At 38.4% G+C, this 15,109-nt stretch overlaps 1 protein-coding gene across 12 annotated transcripts in view; it reads right to left on the bottom strand.

Moving 5' to 3' along the window:
• The window catches only part of MFF (mitochondrial fission factor), a 40,326-nt gene extending 28,132 nt beyond the window's left edge, over positions 1–12,194 (bottom strand). For 7 of the 12 annotated variants that reach the window (XM_082841192.1, XM_082841185.1, XM_082841193.1 and 4 more), the window contains exons 1-4: positions 12,077–12,194; positions 7,518–7,629; positions 5,433–5,653; positions 4,342–4,511 (exon numbers count right to left, since the gene is read on the bottom strand). In XM_082841192.1, the coding sequence (XP_082697318.1) occupies positions 4,342–4,511; positions 5,433–5,613 (351 nt within the window). In that variant the 5' untranslated portion in view covers positions 5,614–5,653; positions 7,518–7,629; positions 12,077–12,194. Of the gene's footprint in view, positions 1–4,341; positions 4,512–5,432; positions 5,654–7,517; positions 7,630–8,163; positions 8,491–11,546; positions 11,793–12,076 lie in introns of those variants that run through there. The other 5 variants (XM_082841187.1, XM_082841188.1, XM_082841190.1 and 2 more) reach the window with 4 other exon arrangements.
• Between the last annotated feature and the right edge of the window lie 2,915 nt (positions 12,195–15,109).

The following is a 15,109-nucleotide window of genomic DNA, read 5'->3' as shown; positions in this document are numbered from 1 at the left end:
GAGTTCCCTGTGCTATGAAGTAGGTTCTCATTAGTTATTTATTTTATACATAGCAGTGTATATATGTCAATCCCAATCTCCCAATTCCACATTTGTTTTAGGACGTGACATATGGCTAAGTCACTCATTACACTTCAGGTCAACTATGTACTTTCACTTCACATCCTAGAGGTTGTCATGGCAATTGAACTGGACCATCACCCGGCACTGATAACCACCTGCTACGTCCTTACAGACTGTTGGATTACAGATCTAGAGCCCTCTGTTAGACACCCATGGCCTTTGTGTTGTCCTTAATGACAGCTTCTAGAGCAGCTACTTTCCAAGTGTATTCTTTAAAGCAGTCAGTTCTAGCTGGATATATTTCCTCCTAGCCCTTGAGCTAGACACTTTGTACATGGTTGCTGTAGGATTTGGCATCCTGTGTAAAGCTTGCATGGCCTGGATACACTTCCTTTTCTGAAAACATTCATTGCCTTTGTTCTTTTCCAAAACCAGGTCAGGGTTTATACAGACCAATCTTCCCAATTCTTGGAACATTTGGGGTTCACGGCTGTTCCAGATTTATTGCAAAAATGAATGGCTTTCTCATCCTTCTCTTCTTTGAAGTAGAAGTTGCCAATTCAGGCAAAAGCTCTTATAACCTGTCTTTAGTCCAATTTGTTTCCTCTTCCCACTTCAGTGGTCTTCTCACAAAGCTCTTGGCCATTTATTGTAATTGATTTTTTCAAAGAAAACCACTGCTTGAGTGATGGGATATACTGATGGAGTCCAAATTTTTTACTGGGTCACACTGCTTCAAAGCTGTGTCAGGTCCTCATATTTTCCAACTCTTTTTCTTTACAGTTCTTCCTTTTTGTTCTCTGGAAGATCTTCTCTCACGGGCTCCCATCTGGAGGTAGTGTCAGTGTCACAGCCTCTTTCTCCTCATTCACACTGCCTAACCTATTCTAAGAACACTGAGAGCTGTCATGATTTGTGTACTTTGCAGTTCATAGCCAGATCAGATGGTTTATTGCACAGTTGCTTTATTAGTTCCCTGTAGGTAGAATCACCAAGCAATGGTCTTTCCGAATATTAGCAGAGATTAGGCATAGTGAAAGGTTCATCAATTTCCTCTACCTCCAGATTTTATAAACCCTCTCTGAGCTAGGGGGATTATATGCTTCGCGTTTTAAGGCCTCTTCATATGTTCACTTGGATACTTCGAGCCAGTTTAAGAAGTCAGTACGTTATTTTCTGCAAATTTATTTCTTGTATCAGTCAGGCTTTTAAACAAAAATCGTATAGTGTTCCTCATAAGTCACCTTCAGGTATTCTTCTTTCTTGCCACAGGCCAGTGGTTCTCAACTGGGTGTGATTTTTTCCCTCCAAGGGACATCTGGCAATGTATGCAGATCATCTTTTCTGTCTTTTTATTGTGATAAAATAGACATAACACAAAACTCACCATTCTAACCATTTTAAAGTATATATATTATACAATTCAGTGGTATTCAGAACATTCACAGTGTTGTGCAACCATCACCACTATCTAGTTTCAGAACATTTTCATCCCCCCAAAAGGAAACCCCAAGATTAAGCAGTCAGTCTGCTTAATCTCTCTCCCCTAAACCCCTGTCAACTACTATTCTGGATATTTCATGTAAGCAGAATCATACAACATATGGCCTTTTCTGTCTGGCTTCTTTGACTTAACACGTTTTCAAGGTTCATCCATGTTGTAGCATGTATAAGTACTTCATTCCTTATTATAGCTGAATAATACTCCACTGTATGGATATACCACATTTTGCTTATCCATTCATCAGCTGAAAGGCATCTGGGTGTTTCCACCTCTTGGTTATTTGAGACATTTTTGATTTTCATGACTTGAAGGATGCTACTGGCGTCTTGTAGATAGAGCTCAAGAATGCTGTTAAATATTTTACAGTGCAAAAGGACAGCCCTCACCACAACAAAGAACTATCTAGTCTAAAATGTCATAGTGCTGAGGTTGAGAAACCTTGGCATATGTTGTAAAATGATTATTACAGAATAAATGATTTAGGGAATCTTACTTGATATATTCTAAGTAGCATCCGAATGAATAATCAATGTTATCAGCACTCAGGGCCTTACTACCCTTCCATTTCAATCCATTTTGTAGAAGCTACCAGAACTCTGGTTCCTTCCCTTTTCTCCTCTGCTCACTAGTTGATTGCCTCTTGAGGGCCACCTGACCTTTCTATGGACTGAAGCACAGATCATCACCTTTGCTTTCCTTTTAATAGGCAACTAGTAATAATATCGGAAACTCCTCTCCTACATCTCAGGATTTGGCCCCTGCCAAAGGTTTTTTTTTTTTAATTGAAGTATAGTTGATATACAATATTACATAAATTAAAGGTATACAATATAGTGATTCACAATTTTTAAAGGTCATACTCCATTTATAGTTATTATAAAATACTGGCTATAGTCCCTGTGTTGTACAGTATATCCCTGTAGCTTATTTTATACATAACAGTTTGCACCTCTTAAACCCTTACCCCTCTACTGCCCCTCCCCGCTGGTAACCACTAATTTGTTCTGTATATCTGTGAGTCTGTTTCTTTTTTGTTATACTCACTAGTTGTATTTTTTAGACTCTCAGACTTACTTCACTTAGCATAATACCCTCCAAGTCCATCCATGTTGTTGCAAATGGTAAAATTTGATTATTTTTTATGGCTGAGTAATAGTCCATTGTGTGTGTGTGAGTGTGTGCATGTCTGTCACATCTTCTTTATCCATTCATCTGTTGATAGACACTTAAGATGCTTCCAAATCTTCTGCCACAGGATGTTAATTTTCACAACAATGATATTTGTACCTATTGAACTTTTCACATCAATTAGAACATGTACTAAACATACTACACATATTATTACATTTAATTCTCTCAATAATCGTATGCAGTTGGCATTATTCTTATCATTATTTTAGAGATGAGCCTTGGAATTGTTAAATAACTTGCCCAAAGTTATGTGGTTAATAAGTAGCAAAGTAGGCCTTCAAAATTAGGTTAATTCTCAGCCTCAGCTTTTCACTCCAGTGCTATACACTTTGGACATTTATCACATTTGACTATATATCAATTACAGCAGGAGTAAACCCCACATGGGCTTAAAACCTAGGTCTCCTGAGAGACAGTACTTGTCTTGTTTTCAGTTGGTTATTCACACCAAGTAGGCACAAGTGTCTAAAATGGTGGGAGCATGAAGATCAGAAGACAAACAAAACCTGAAGAATATCAAAGGGAGGGTTTCTCTCCTGGCAGAATCCTCATTCCAAGACAATATTATACACAGACCACAACAAAGGAACCATGTCTCAATGCACAGTGTCTTACACAAAAGCTCAAAAAATGTCTGTTAAATAAATATCAGTACAATTCTGCAACTACCTTAGTGCCTCTTCATCGTGTGAACATTCAAATTTAGTACTCTTCACCGAGTAAATACCTAGAATGTCTAAACTGGCACCTAGGAGTGTATTATCTGAGTCACCTCAGCTCAAACTTCCAACCTAAGAAAAGGTCATACCTAGTACTAGGAAACTGCACTCCCGTAGGTTATATGGGTGATTTACCCTCTTAGGAAAGGATTATATGAAAAATGAAAGACAAGGGCAGTTCCATTATCAATAAAAACATATCTTTGCACACTGTTTTATACTAGCATCATGACAACACAGGAATTTAGAAGTTTTAATGAAAACGTTGCAACTACAGAAACCACAGAAAAGGAGTCTTACAAGATTGGCCCTGAATCAACAGCAAAGGCAAGATTTGAACTTTGCAACTAATACCTTATTAGTCCATATACTATCATATTTAGGTCAACAAGGCCATTAACATTACACAACACGGTAACTAACTCAGTAGAAACTTTCCAGCAAGCAGGGAGAATAGGTAGTATCAAGGGGAAAAAAGAGCTTTCTCTGCCATTTGCCAGACTGCTTTTATAACAAAGTGATGCATTAATTTTTTCCCATGCTAAACTTCCCAAATTTTTCTGTATTGCTTAAAGTGTAACTCCCAGCCATAAAAGCTCATCCTTCAAGACCACATGAATGTTAATGATTTCCACAAAATTGTCATTTTTCTGAAATATAATATTTAAATTAAAAAAAACCCAACAGCATAGTATCTCATTTGGGGTATTCATAAGCCAGAATTTATAGTAATCAATGTTCCATGCAAAAGGATTCCATTACATATTACCAATGATATGATTTATAGCCTCTTAACTCCTCTTTAACTTTTGCTTCTGTCTCTATTACTTCAAATTCAGATGATGTTAAAACTCTAGCACTTACTTCTTCACTTTGAGGGGTTGGAGGAGGTTTTTCTAAATCCAGAAAATCTAGTGGTCTTTCACTTAGTGTAAGTACACGAGGTGGTGTTTTTAGTGCCAGAGGTTTGAAGGGAGTTGACTGTATAAGGTCAAGATCTGCTGGCCTTGAAAATGGAATGTCTTCATTATTTCCTAAGCGTAGGGGGAAAAAAAAAAAGGAAAGGAGGGAGATTTTTAAAAGACATATAGGTTTTATTAAAATGTATTTGCCATTACACACCCACTAGCAATAGCTAAAATTAAAAAGACTAACAATACAAAGTGTTGCTGAGTGCAAATGAAATTCTCATATGTCACTGATGGGAATATAACAGGGTACAACCAATTTCAAAAATAGCTTGACAGCTTTTCATAAAGTTAAACGTCATAACTTATAATATGATCTAGCAATTCCACTCCTAAGAGATGAAAACACATGTCTTCACAGCAGCTTTATTCCTAATAGCACCAAAAAGGAAACAACCCAAATGTCCACCAACAGGTGAATGTATAAACAAATTGTGATTTATCCACACACTGGAATATTAGAAATAAAATGGTATGAACAACTGATACAGCAACAATATGGAAGAATCTCGAAAACATTACATTAAGCAAAAGAAGCCAGACCCAAGAGTATATAGTGTATCAGTCCATTCATACGAAACTCTGGGAAAGACAAATGTGATCTCTGGTTATAAAAAGGAGATTATGGTTGCCTGGAATTGAGGGGTAGGAACTGAATGAGAAACCTTTTGGCGGGTAATGAATATGTTCTATATCTGGACTGTGGTAGAGGTTACATAGGAGTATACATTTGTCAAAACTCATCAGGCTGTACACTTTAAAATTACACCATTTTATGTATGTAAATTATATCTCAATAATTAGTTGAATTATTAAAAAATACTAGTTGAAATTTCAGACTATTGTAATTTATAAATTTTTTGAAGAAAATGTAAAGTTGCATTTCCCAACCCCTTTTCTAAGTAACATTTTGAAAAATCCCAAAAGTTTTCATAAAAATATATAAAATACATTTATCAGGCAACTTTATAAACAAATATAAAATACCTGCTACAACAATTCTCTCTGGAACCTGCATAATCACACTAGCATTTGAAACTCCTTCTTGGAATCCTTGTTCCAGGTCAGCATTTGGTGGTGCTACCTTTAATTTTTCCGGGACCCTCATTCGCTGACTAATACCTTCGGTGTATTCCATTTCATATTGAATTCGACTAATTTCCGCCATCTCAGCAGCACTGGGAGAAGGAAATGCTGCCCCACTCACTCTGCGGGCAAAAAATTTAGACAGGGGTGACTGAGTGTTAAAATGTCAGTCTTTTCTATGTAGTGAAGTTAGGATATCTTTTAGAAAGAGCAAAGGAGACTTCTCATTCGTGAGTACTGAATACATCCAAAGGAAAAATAAAAGATCAAAGAAAATGTTCTCCTCAACTTAATACCTTCTCACTTAGTTGAAACTGCACCTTGAGGATATTGCTTAGGAACAAACTTTTTAAATTATTGTATAACCACAAGACGAATGTGCACACACATACACTCTCTTCCTCTCTGCATAAAGAGATATGCATGCTGCTTACATAACTCAAAAAATGCCTAAAATAAAACTTAAATAGAAATTTCCTAATGAATTATATGAAGGGAAGCTGCTAGAACTTTATAAAAATGAAATTAGAAATTCCGGTCATGCATGGAAAAAATAAAACCTTTTAATGACGAATATCAGATTCATAAGGTAAATAATGTTAATTCTAAATTTACTAAAAAAGAAGCAACCCCCTGAATTTCACAAAATAAAAATGAAAACTTCTCTTACTGAATGTATATCTGATGACTGAGATGAAATGAATACCAAATACAGAATATATACTAATAAATCCTTAATGTTTGCATTCATTTTGAGGGACTATAGTGTGAAAGTTTCACACTATTAATTTGTACTCAGTATCATATTAACATGTATATTTTTAAAAAACATGACATGCCTTCAAATGGAAAGACAGAACAAATGCATTGAGAAACCTAAATCAGAGAAGGATCCATGCTCCAGGGAAATGCAGCAGAAAGGAAGTTGCCCCAAGATACAAAATGCTGACAGAAGTGTAAAGGAACAGGATTAGCCTATGGGCAATCAGCTTTAAAGCAACTATGTCTCAAACCTATAATGTCATCAGCTCAACTGAATAAAATGTCACTGACCTTCCTAGTGATGTGTCATTGCTTGTTCGTTTACTCATTTTTAATACAGTAAATACACGTTTATAATAGCTATTAAAGTACTGCCTCCCTGTAGTTCAGTTTATTTACACAACAATTCCCCTAAAGATCTGAATTTTTTTGGAGGTGTACATAACAACACGGAAACTGCTTTTCCAGCTGTAAAAAAGAAAGAATAAAAATCAGTATTTCAACAATTCATTTCATAAGAAAACTATCAATAAAAGTAAATATCTACTTAAAATTATTTTTGGATTTCAACCAAAATCAATTTCCAAATCTCTCCTAAAAAGAGTTATTCTATACCTCAAAAAAATATAAAGCATAGTCACTGTATTATGATTTTGCAAACGGGATAAAGAAAAGCTAATCAAATGTATATACAAATGTGAAGTCAGATTAAAAGAAAACATTTTGCCATAAAACTCCTCTAATTATTATATTCTAAAGGGGGAAAAGATCCTTTTCTTTTTCAGCCTAAGTACAAATGAAAAAATTATGAAAATAATGTAAAGGGCAGAAAAATGTATTTGAAGTAACCTAATATTTGATGTATAAGTAATGGTTTCTTTAAAAGGAAATAACTTTGAAAGCCAAATTACACTACATTTTCAGCAGAAGGTATTATATATAAATCCAGGTCAACAAAAAATTAAAGACAGTATAAATGTAAGCCATAGCTGGGACATTTCTTAAACTCCATGTCAGAGATATATCACACATTTTAAACTCCACCTTACTGACATGCTTTGGAGGGTTCTTAGAGGTTGCTAAGGAGCTAAGCCCTGACAAATGGTTACTTATGACTGCTAACTTGCACCCTTCATTCTTTACCAAAATGTGTGAATTTTCAGGATTTGCATGCAAATGGTTTAAAGACTAAGAAAACAGAGCCAAAAGAAAATTTTTACTCACAAAAGTGTACCAACTACTGCTTGCTTTTTGGCATTATCTGTTTCTGTGCTTCATATTAAATCCTTTAACTTGCTTCAATATGCATGTGCTGGATTTAGAGCCGCTTTTGTCCCTGGGGGAGAAAAAACAGGAGCTAACTGAAAAACTAGATGATACTACCATTAGGGATTCATTGCTGGAAATACTCCAAATAATGAAAGTCACTAAAGATGTACAACCTTACCTTAAAAAAACCAGTAAAATAAATAAAGAAAAAATGAACAAGCTTACCACCAATTTTAGGCCTAGGGACAGAACCCTACAGCCATTCACTAGTTAATGCAAAATAAAAGACAATCATTGTTTCTGATTTGAAACAAAGGAAAACATACCTGATGAAAAATACTTATGTTTAAAAGAATCTTAATACTTATGTGTATAAATAAGTGTATATATAAGTGTATATATATACACACAAATTAAGGAGGAGCAAATGCATTGGCTAAATTTTCATCCAGCTATTTTCATTCAGTATTTAATTTCATATTTGTTTCATTTCATTCCCAACTTTAATTTGGTATTTAATTTGAACCAGTAACACACGCACATGGTACAAAGTACACAAGAACACACAGAGATGTAGGGCCAGAAACTATAAAACTCTTACAGGAAAACATAGGCAGAACACTCTATGACATAAATCACAGCAAGATCCTTTTTGACTCACCTCCTAGAGAAATGGAAATAAAACCAAAAATAAACAAATGGGACCTAATGAAACTTCAAAGCTTTTGCAAAGCAAAGGAAAACATAAACTAGATGAAAAGACAACCCTCAGAGTGGGAGAAAATATTTGCAAATGAAGCAACTGACAAAGGATTAATCTCCAAAATTTACAAGCAGCTCATGCAACTCAATATCAAAAAAACAAACAACCCAATCCAAAAATGGGCAGAAGACCTAAATAGACATTTCTCCAAAGAAGATATACAGATTGCCAACAAACACATGAAAGGATGCTTAACATCACTAATCATTAGAGAAATGCAAATCAAAACTACAATGAGGTATTACCTCACACTAGTCAGAATGGCCACCATCAAAAAATCTACAAACAATAAATGCAGGAGAGGGTGTGGAGAAAAGGGAACCCTCTTGCACTGTTGGTGGGAATGTAAACTGATACAGCCACTATGGAGAACAGTACGGAGGTTCCTTAAAAAACTACAAATAGAACTACCATACGACCCAGCAATCCCACTACTGGGCATATACCCTGAGAAAACCATAATTCAAAAAGAGTCATGTACCACAATGTTCATTGCAGCACTATTTACAATAGCCAGGACATGGAAGCAACCTAAGTGTCCATCGACAGATGAATGGATAAAGAAGATGTGGCACATATATACAATGGAATATAACTCAGCCATAAAAAGAAATGAAGTTGAGTTATTCGTAGTGAGGTGGATGGACCTAGAGTCTGTCATACAGAGTGAAGTAAGTCAGAAAGAGAAAAACAAATACCATATGCTAACACACGTATATGGAATCTAAAAAAAAAAATGGTTCTAAAGAATCTAGGGCCAGGACAGGAATAAAGATGCAGACGTAGAGAATGGACTTGAGGGCACGGGGAGGGGGAAGGGTAAGCTGGGACGAAGTGAGAGAGTAGCACTGACATATATACACTACCAAATGTAAAATAGATACCTAGTGGGAAGCAGCCACATAGCACAGGGAAATCAGCTCCGTGCTTTGTGACCACCTAGAGGGGTGGGATAGGGAGGGTGGCAGGAGGACACAAGAGGGAGGGGACATGGGGATATATGTATACGTATAGCTGATTCACTTTCTTATACAGCAGAAACTAACACAACATTGTAAAGCAATTATACTCCAATAAAGATGTTAAAAAAAAAAGAAAGAAAGAAAAGAAAAAAAAAAGAATGCACAAAGAAAATAAAGTGTCCCACCAGATCCTATCCTATAACCACCTAGGTCCCCATAGGCAATCTCTCATCAATTTCTGTGCATCATTCGAAATGAGCTACTCTTCTTATAATTGTGCGTATATATCTGAAGCACAGTAAAAGCTTATAGTTAAAACTAACACTGAAAAGAGATACCTCAAAAGGAGTATAGCCTTGGGACATTATAAACTGAAACTTTATAATAATAAACAAGGGATGCAATTGCTACAAAAACATTATCTCCCTGAAATGTGCTATTCTCCACATTCCATTTACTACATTTCAGCCTTCTTATTAACTTTCCACTAGTACATCCCACGGGTCTCAACATTTCATTTTACAGCAACATCTTCTCTTACAAGACTCTCTGAGTTTGCAAAGTATCCCAGACTTGGATCATAAAGGTGGACAATGAAAAGACAACTTCTGGAAAAAGTCAAATTCTCCTGTAGCCAATCTGAGCTACTGACAAAATAGATGGAACTTTTCTACTAAGATTTAACATTGTACTGTTCCAACTACTGGCTTTTCTGCTTAAGTAAAATAGATCAAAATCTAATTTTTTTCTCCCTCATTAGACTGTGACATTTTTGTTAATATCTTTTGGCAATAAAGAAAATAAATTTCTCATTTGGAGTTAAGATATTAACTCCAATTTTGTCACTTACAATCTACTAGGCAACAAGTACATGAGTCTCTGTGATATAACTAAGGAGACAAAAATCTGTCTCAGAATCATAGATGATCTTATATCTCTACTTTCTAAGCCCAGTGGTTTCCAACCATCAGTAACTTACCAACTTCATGCTTTTTTTTCCATACTCACACAGTACGTTTACGCTCAGCTATACTTAATCTTTTCTTTAACTCAATTTTTAAAAACCTTAAGTGTATTTTAAAAGGAAATTTTACATTACTATTTTATTTTATTTATTTATTTTTTGGCCATGCAGCTTGAGGGATCTTAATTCCCCAACCAGGGATTGAACTTGGGACCCTGGCTTTGAAAGTGCTGAGTCCTAACCACTGGACCACTAGGGAATACCCTTACATTACTTTTTTAAACCATGAACTTAATGTACATATATAAACACAGGTAACAAAAACATAACTCTTACAAAAAACCCTCATCTGCAAACCACCTAAAGTCAAGTCACATCCCACTTGTGGAAAGTGTCCCAATTTGGGGACACAATGATTCAAGCCTGACTTTCTTATTTTCTATATCAGAACACTGGGATGCAAAGAAGTAGCCCAGGAAGTCACAGAAACAACCTGGGTCAAACTGACTGTGGTTGCAAAGATTTATATAATTCTCCAATTACCAAAAAAAATGTTTGGTTGTTTGTCGCTTATTATGTGGACCTAGTTCAAGGCTTTTATACAGTCACCCTGTTTCAGTTCTCTTTTCAAGCAACTATACTTAAAGAATGGGTGTATTAGAAAATCACAGTGTAGTAACCCAGGATTAATTTTAATTTTTAAAGAAAAATCACTGAAAACTTGGAAAAATACAAATTAACGAATTTTAAAATAAGGTTATCAATCCACAGAAAACAAGTTTCAACACAAGAAGGGAGGACAGTAACAGCTAAACTTTGTAATCATAAAATAAGGCAGCCCTATCAGACAGGAAGGGATAGAAAACACAATTTCCTTTTGGAAAAATCCAGCAAAACCAACTCACGAGTGCTTGAAACCAAATAGATAGCAGGTCCCACCCACAATTTAATTACAGGGGAAGAGACTACTAGGTACAACTAAATTGCTCTCATTGTTTCTGAATCTATCCTCCTCAGGGTTTTTCCTTTGGGATATCAGACACGGAAACAAATGTTTTTCATTTAGGGTGAGAAAACATTTAAAATCCTTCAGTTAAAGTCTCTCAGTGGGGTGAGAGGCCTGTAAACAACTGGTTCTATATTTGGGAACAAGGGCCCTAAAGCTTTTATCTTCTGCAACTAAAAGACGCCACCACTTTTGAAAGCATTCTCCTCCCTCGAGAATGCCCCCTGCTGTAAAGTTGTAGGCCGCACCCGAGGGTTTTCTTCTAAATACCATATAAGCGGAACTGCACCTGCAGACGAAGGTCAGAGGCTTGCCGAAACGGGAATCCGAGCTTTCCCCATTTCCCAGCTCCTGGAATGAAATCTAGGAGCATCTCCGGGAATCCACACATGCGAGCAAGGATGCTTACACAGCGGCCCGACCAGGGGCCTCCCCGAGGTACCTGGGCTTCCAACAAGGCCTTTCTTTTCGAACACGTTCTTTTCCACAAAGTAAAGACAAAACAAACCAAAAACTACTTTTAAAGACGGCAGGCATCGGGTTCAAGGTCATACTAAAAGGTACCAGGACCTTGGCTGAGAAGGATGAGAGAAGACTACCAGCCAAACCGCGCTTGAAGCTCTCAGGACGCCCTAAGGAGGAGGAAAGCCCAGGGTTGAGGACAAGAGGCTCTGGGGTCGGGCCTCCGGCCAAGACTACACTACTAACGGGCCGGGGACGCAGCGGGTCCCTCCATCAACGGAGGGTCAGAGCCGCGGCGCTAGGCCCGGCAGCCGGCTCGGGCCGCGGCTCCCGGGTCGGGAAGACGTCAGTACTCACCCCTGGGCCCGCTGAAGGTCCCTGGCGAGGACCGCCGCCCGCCGGCTCCCGGGGCGCTCGGGTGGGCGCTGTCAGAGACCGTTGGCCGAGCGCACGGAGGCGCCCGGGCAAATCACCGGCCAGAAAGGCCCGCAGCGGGCGGGAAAAGACGCGAGAACTTCCGGGACTGGCCCCTCCCAGGAGCCGTAGTTGAGGCAGGTTTGTGGTCATGTGACTCAGGGAAGGGCGGACGTACGGCCCACGCATAGGAGCGGGGGCAGTACGACGCCGATGAGGCGACATCTTTGTTATGGGCAAGGTGTGCCAACCGCTTCTCCTGTTTACAAGGTAAACCTTCAACAGCTAGTTAAATAACTAGTTTTCAGGACTGTCTGCATCAAAATCAGGACTGGTGTGAGGCCTAAGAATCTGCATATTTCGCCAGTTCTGCAAGTGATTCTTAAACACTATAGTACAATTTTGACGACTTTTCAAGCCCTCTATGTCTTCCTTAAACAGTGACCCCTGCCCTGACTGTCTCCACTGATCCTTAAAGATGAGAATCACCGAAAAGGAGAAGTTAGGGTTCACAGTAGTTAGCAGCCTTGTTTAGCTTCCAAGAATTGTCTGCATCTAACCACTTAACCACTAACTTTCCGGGGGAAAGTCAGTGCCATGCTCATCAACGTTGGGAGGGACTGAAGCCAATTCACAGAATACTTTGTGTGCCTCGACGTTAACAAACAGCCAAAGACATACACATGAGTAGGCACTTCTCTAGAGTCTAAAGATACTCCAGAGATGTTACCATTCTTTAAAACCATTTAGGAAGTCCTCTGAGAATTTCGTTTTGGGGCCCCTTCTTAATAGTGACAAATCATCCTTTAAGAATAGATTGATGGGCTTCCCTGGTGGCGCAGTGGTTGAGAGTCCACCTGCCGATGAGGGGACACGGGCTCGTGCCCCGGTCCGGGAGGATCCCACATGCCGCGGAGAGGCTGGGCCCGTGAGCCATGGCCGCTGAGCCTGCGCGTCCAGAGCCTGTGCTCCGCAATGGGAGAGGCCACAACAGTGAGAGGCCCGCGTATCGCAAAAAAAAAAAAAAAAAAAAAAAAAAAAAGAATAGATTGATTTTAGGAGTGATCAGCCATTACAAGCCAAACTTTCGGGGGCAATTTAGAGACCAAGCTGAATAAGCCCACTATGACCAAAATCTTTAGAAGTGAGGGTCTTCCTGCTCCACTAGTATTAATATCTTTCTATATCTTAATTACTTGCAGTTTGGTTTTTACTCCTGTCCCTTACCCTCCAGGAAAATCGAATTCACTTTCAAATGAGGATTGTGATCCAATTACCAAATCGAAAGTCTTCTCCCTTAATCTTGATAATCCATAATCTTCCTGCATCAGTTGATTCTGTTAAATTAAATTAGACAAGATTGTAGTATCAATACATGAAAGCACCTACCAGTTACACCTAACTGGTAGTAAATTCTAAAAGAAAAAAAAAAGGCTCTTTCTCTCCCTTACCTGGAAACTCTGCTCCCTTTTTTTTTTTTAAAGTAAATTTAGTTATTTAATTTTCGTATTATTTTTGGCTGCGTTGGGTCTTCATTGCTGTGCGCGGGCTTTCTCTAGTTTTGGCGAGCAGGGTCTACTCTTCGTTGCGGTGCACGGGCTTCTCATTGCAGTGGCTTCTTTTGTTGTGGATCACGGGCTCTAGGTGCATGGGCTTCAGTAGTTGTAGCGTGTGGGCTTCAGTAGCTGTGGTGCTCGGACTTCAGTAGTTGTGGCTCGCGGGCTCTAGAGTGCAGGCTCAGTAGTTGTGGCACACGGGCTTAGATGCTCCACGGTATGTGGGATCTTCCCGGACCAGGGCTCGAACCCATATCCCCTGCATTGGCAGGCAGATTCTTAAGCACTGCGCCACCAGGGAAGCCCTGCTCCCTTGTTTTTTGTAATAAAGCTTCATGCTGGGTCTTCTGTCTCTTCTGTCATTAATGTGGGCATTCCTGTTTATGATTCAATCCATCATTGACTGTCTTTTCACCCACAGTTGCCTCAAATCTTTTGTGGGAAAAGGTGGTATTTAAATCTAAATAAAATTAACAGACCATTTTGTCTCATCCTGTTACAGTAGTTCTAGCCATTTCTTCGTAAGTGTCCCATTGGAGCTTTGATCCCAACAGGGTTACCAACTCAAATTTTCTCCCTCTTCCTAATCCAGATAACTTCTGAATTTCCTTGTTCAGTTGATGGCAAGATATTTTTTACAGTCACCAAGATTCAAGATTCTGAAATCACCTTTCACTGTCCCCCATCCTTTATATTCTCCCACCTCGGGGCTAACTGTCCACTTTCTCTGTCATTTCTTTTCCCGCTACGAGACCATGGCCAATCATCTGGACTGTTACCCTTTTAACTGGCCTCCCCATTTCCAATATTTTTCTTTCTCTAATTATTCCTGGATATTGGATCCACAAAGAACCTATTTTTACAATTTGTGACAAAGACATCCCAAATTTGAAGCCCCAAATACAAAAATAAATTGATGACTTATAGTTCTCCACAAATTCAAATGTTCGTACAGCAGTACAGTAATTTTTAAAAACACTTGAAACTGGAAGGGTAGTATATGAAATACTGGATCTTCCATGTTACCATTTGTATGATCATTCTACTCTTTGGCTCAAAATCTTCAGTGGGTCTCTAATGCCAACCAATGATGTGCAAGTTCTGGTGGTCTAAACCCTAATATGGCCCTCACCTCCTGCTATGCCACTTTATTTACCACTCCTTGTGTGTGTGTATATGATATATATGTATATATTCCATGTATCTTGACCATTAATTGTTCTGTGAGATTGCTTCATGCTTTCCTAAGTACTTACTTTTATCTGTGCTATTTCTGCCACCTAGAATGCCATCCTGCCTCTGATCACCTTCTGTTTCTTGAAATCCTAACTGCCCTTAAAGGACCACCTACAATGTCCTCTCTTATGATTTCCTGAGGGCTCCAACTTTTGAACCACTGTTTGTTGACTCTTACAGTACT

This window comes from Leucopleurus acutus (genome assembly GCF_964270905.1).
Source record: "Leucopleurus acutus genome assembly, chromosome: 6".
NCBI classification, from domain to species: domain Eukaryota; kingdom Metazoa; phylum Chordata; class Mammalia; order Artiodactyla; family Delphinidae; genus Leucopleurus; species Leucopleurus acutus.
Note: the sequence above shows the minus strand (reverse complement) of the source record. Positions and strands in the feature narration are given on the sequence as shown.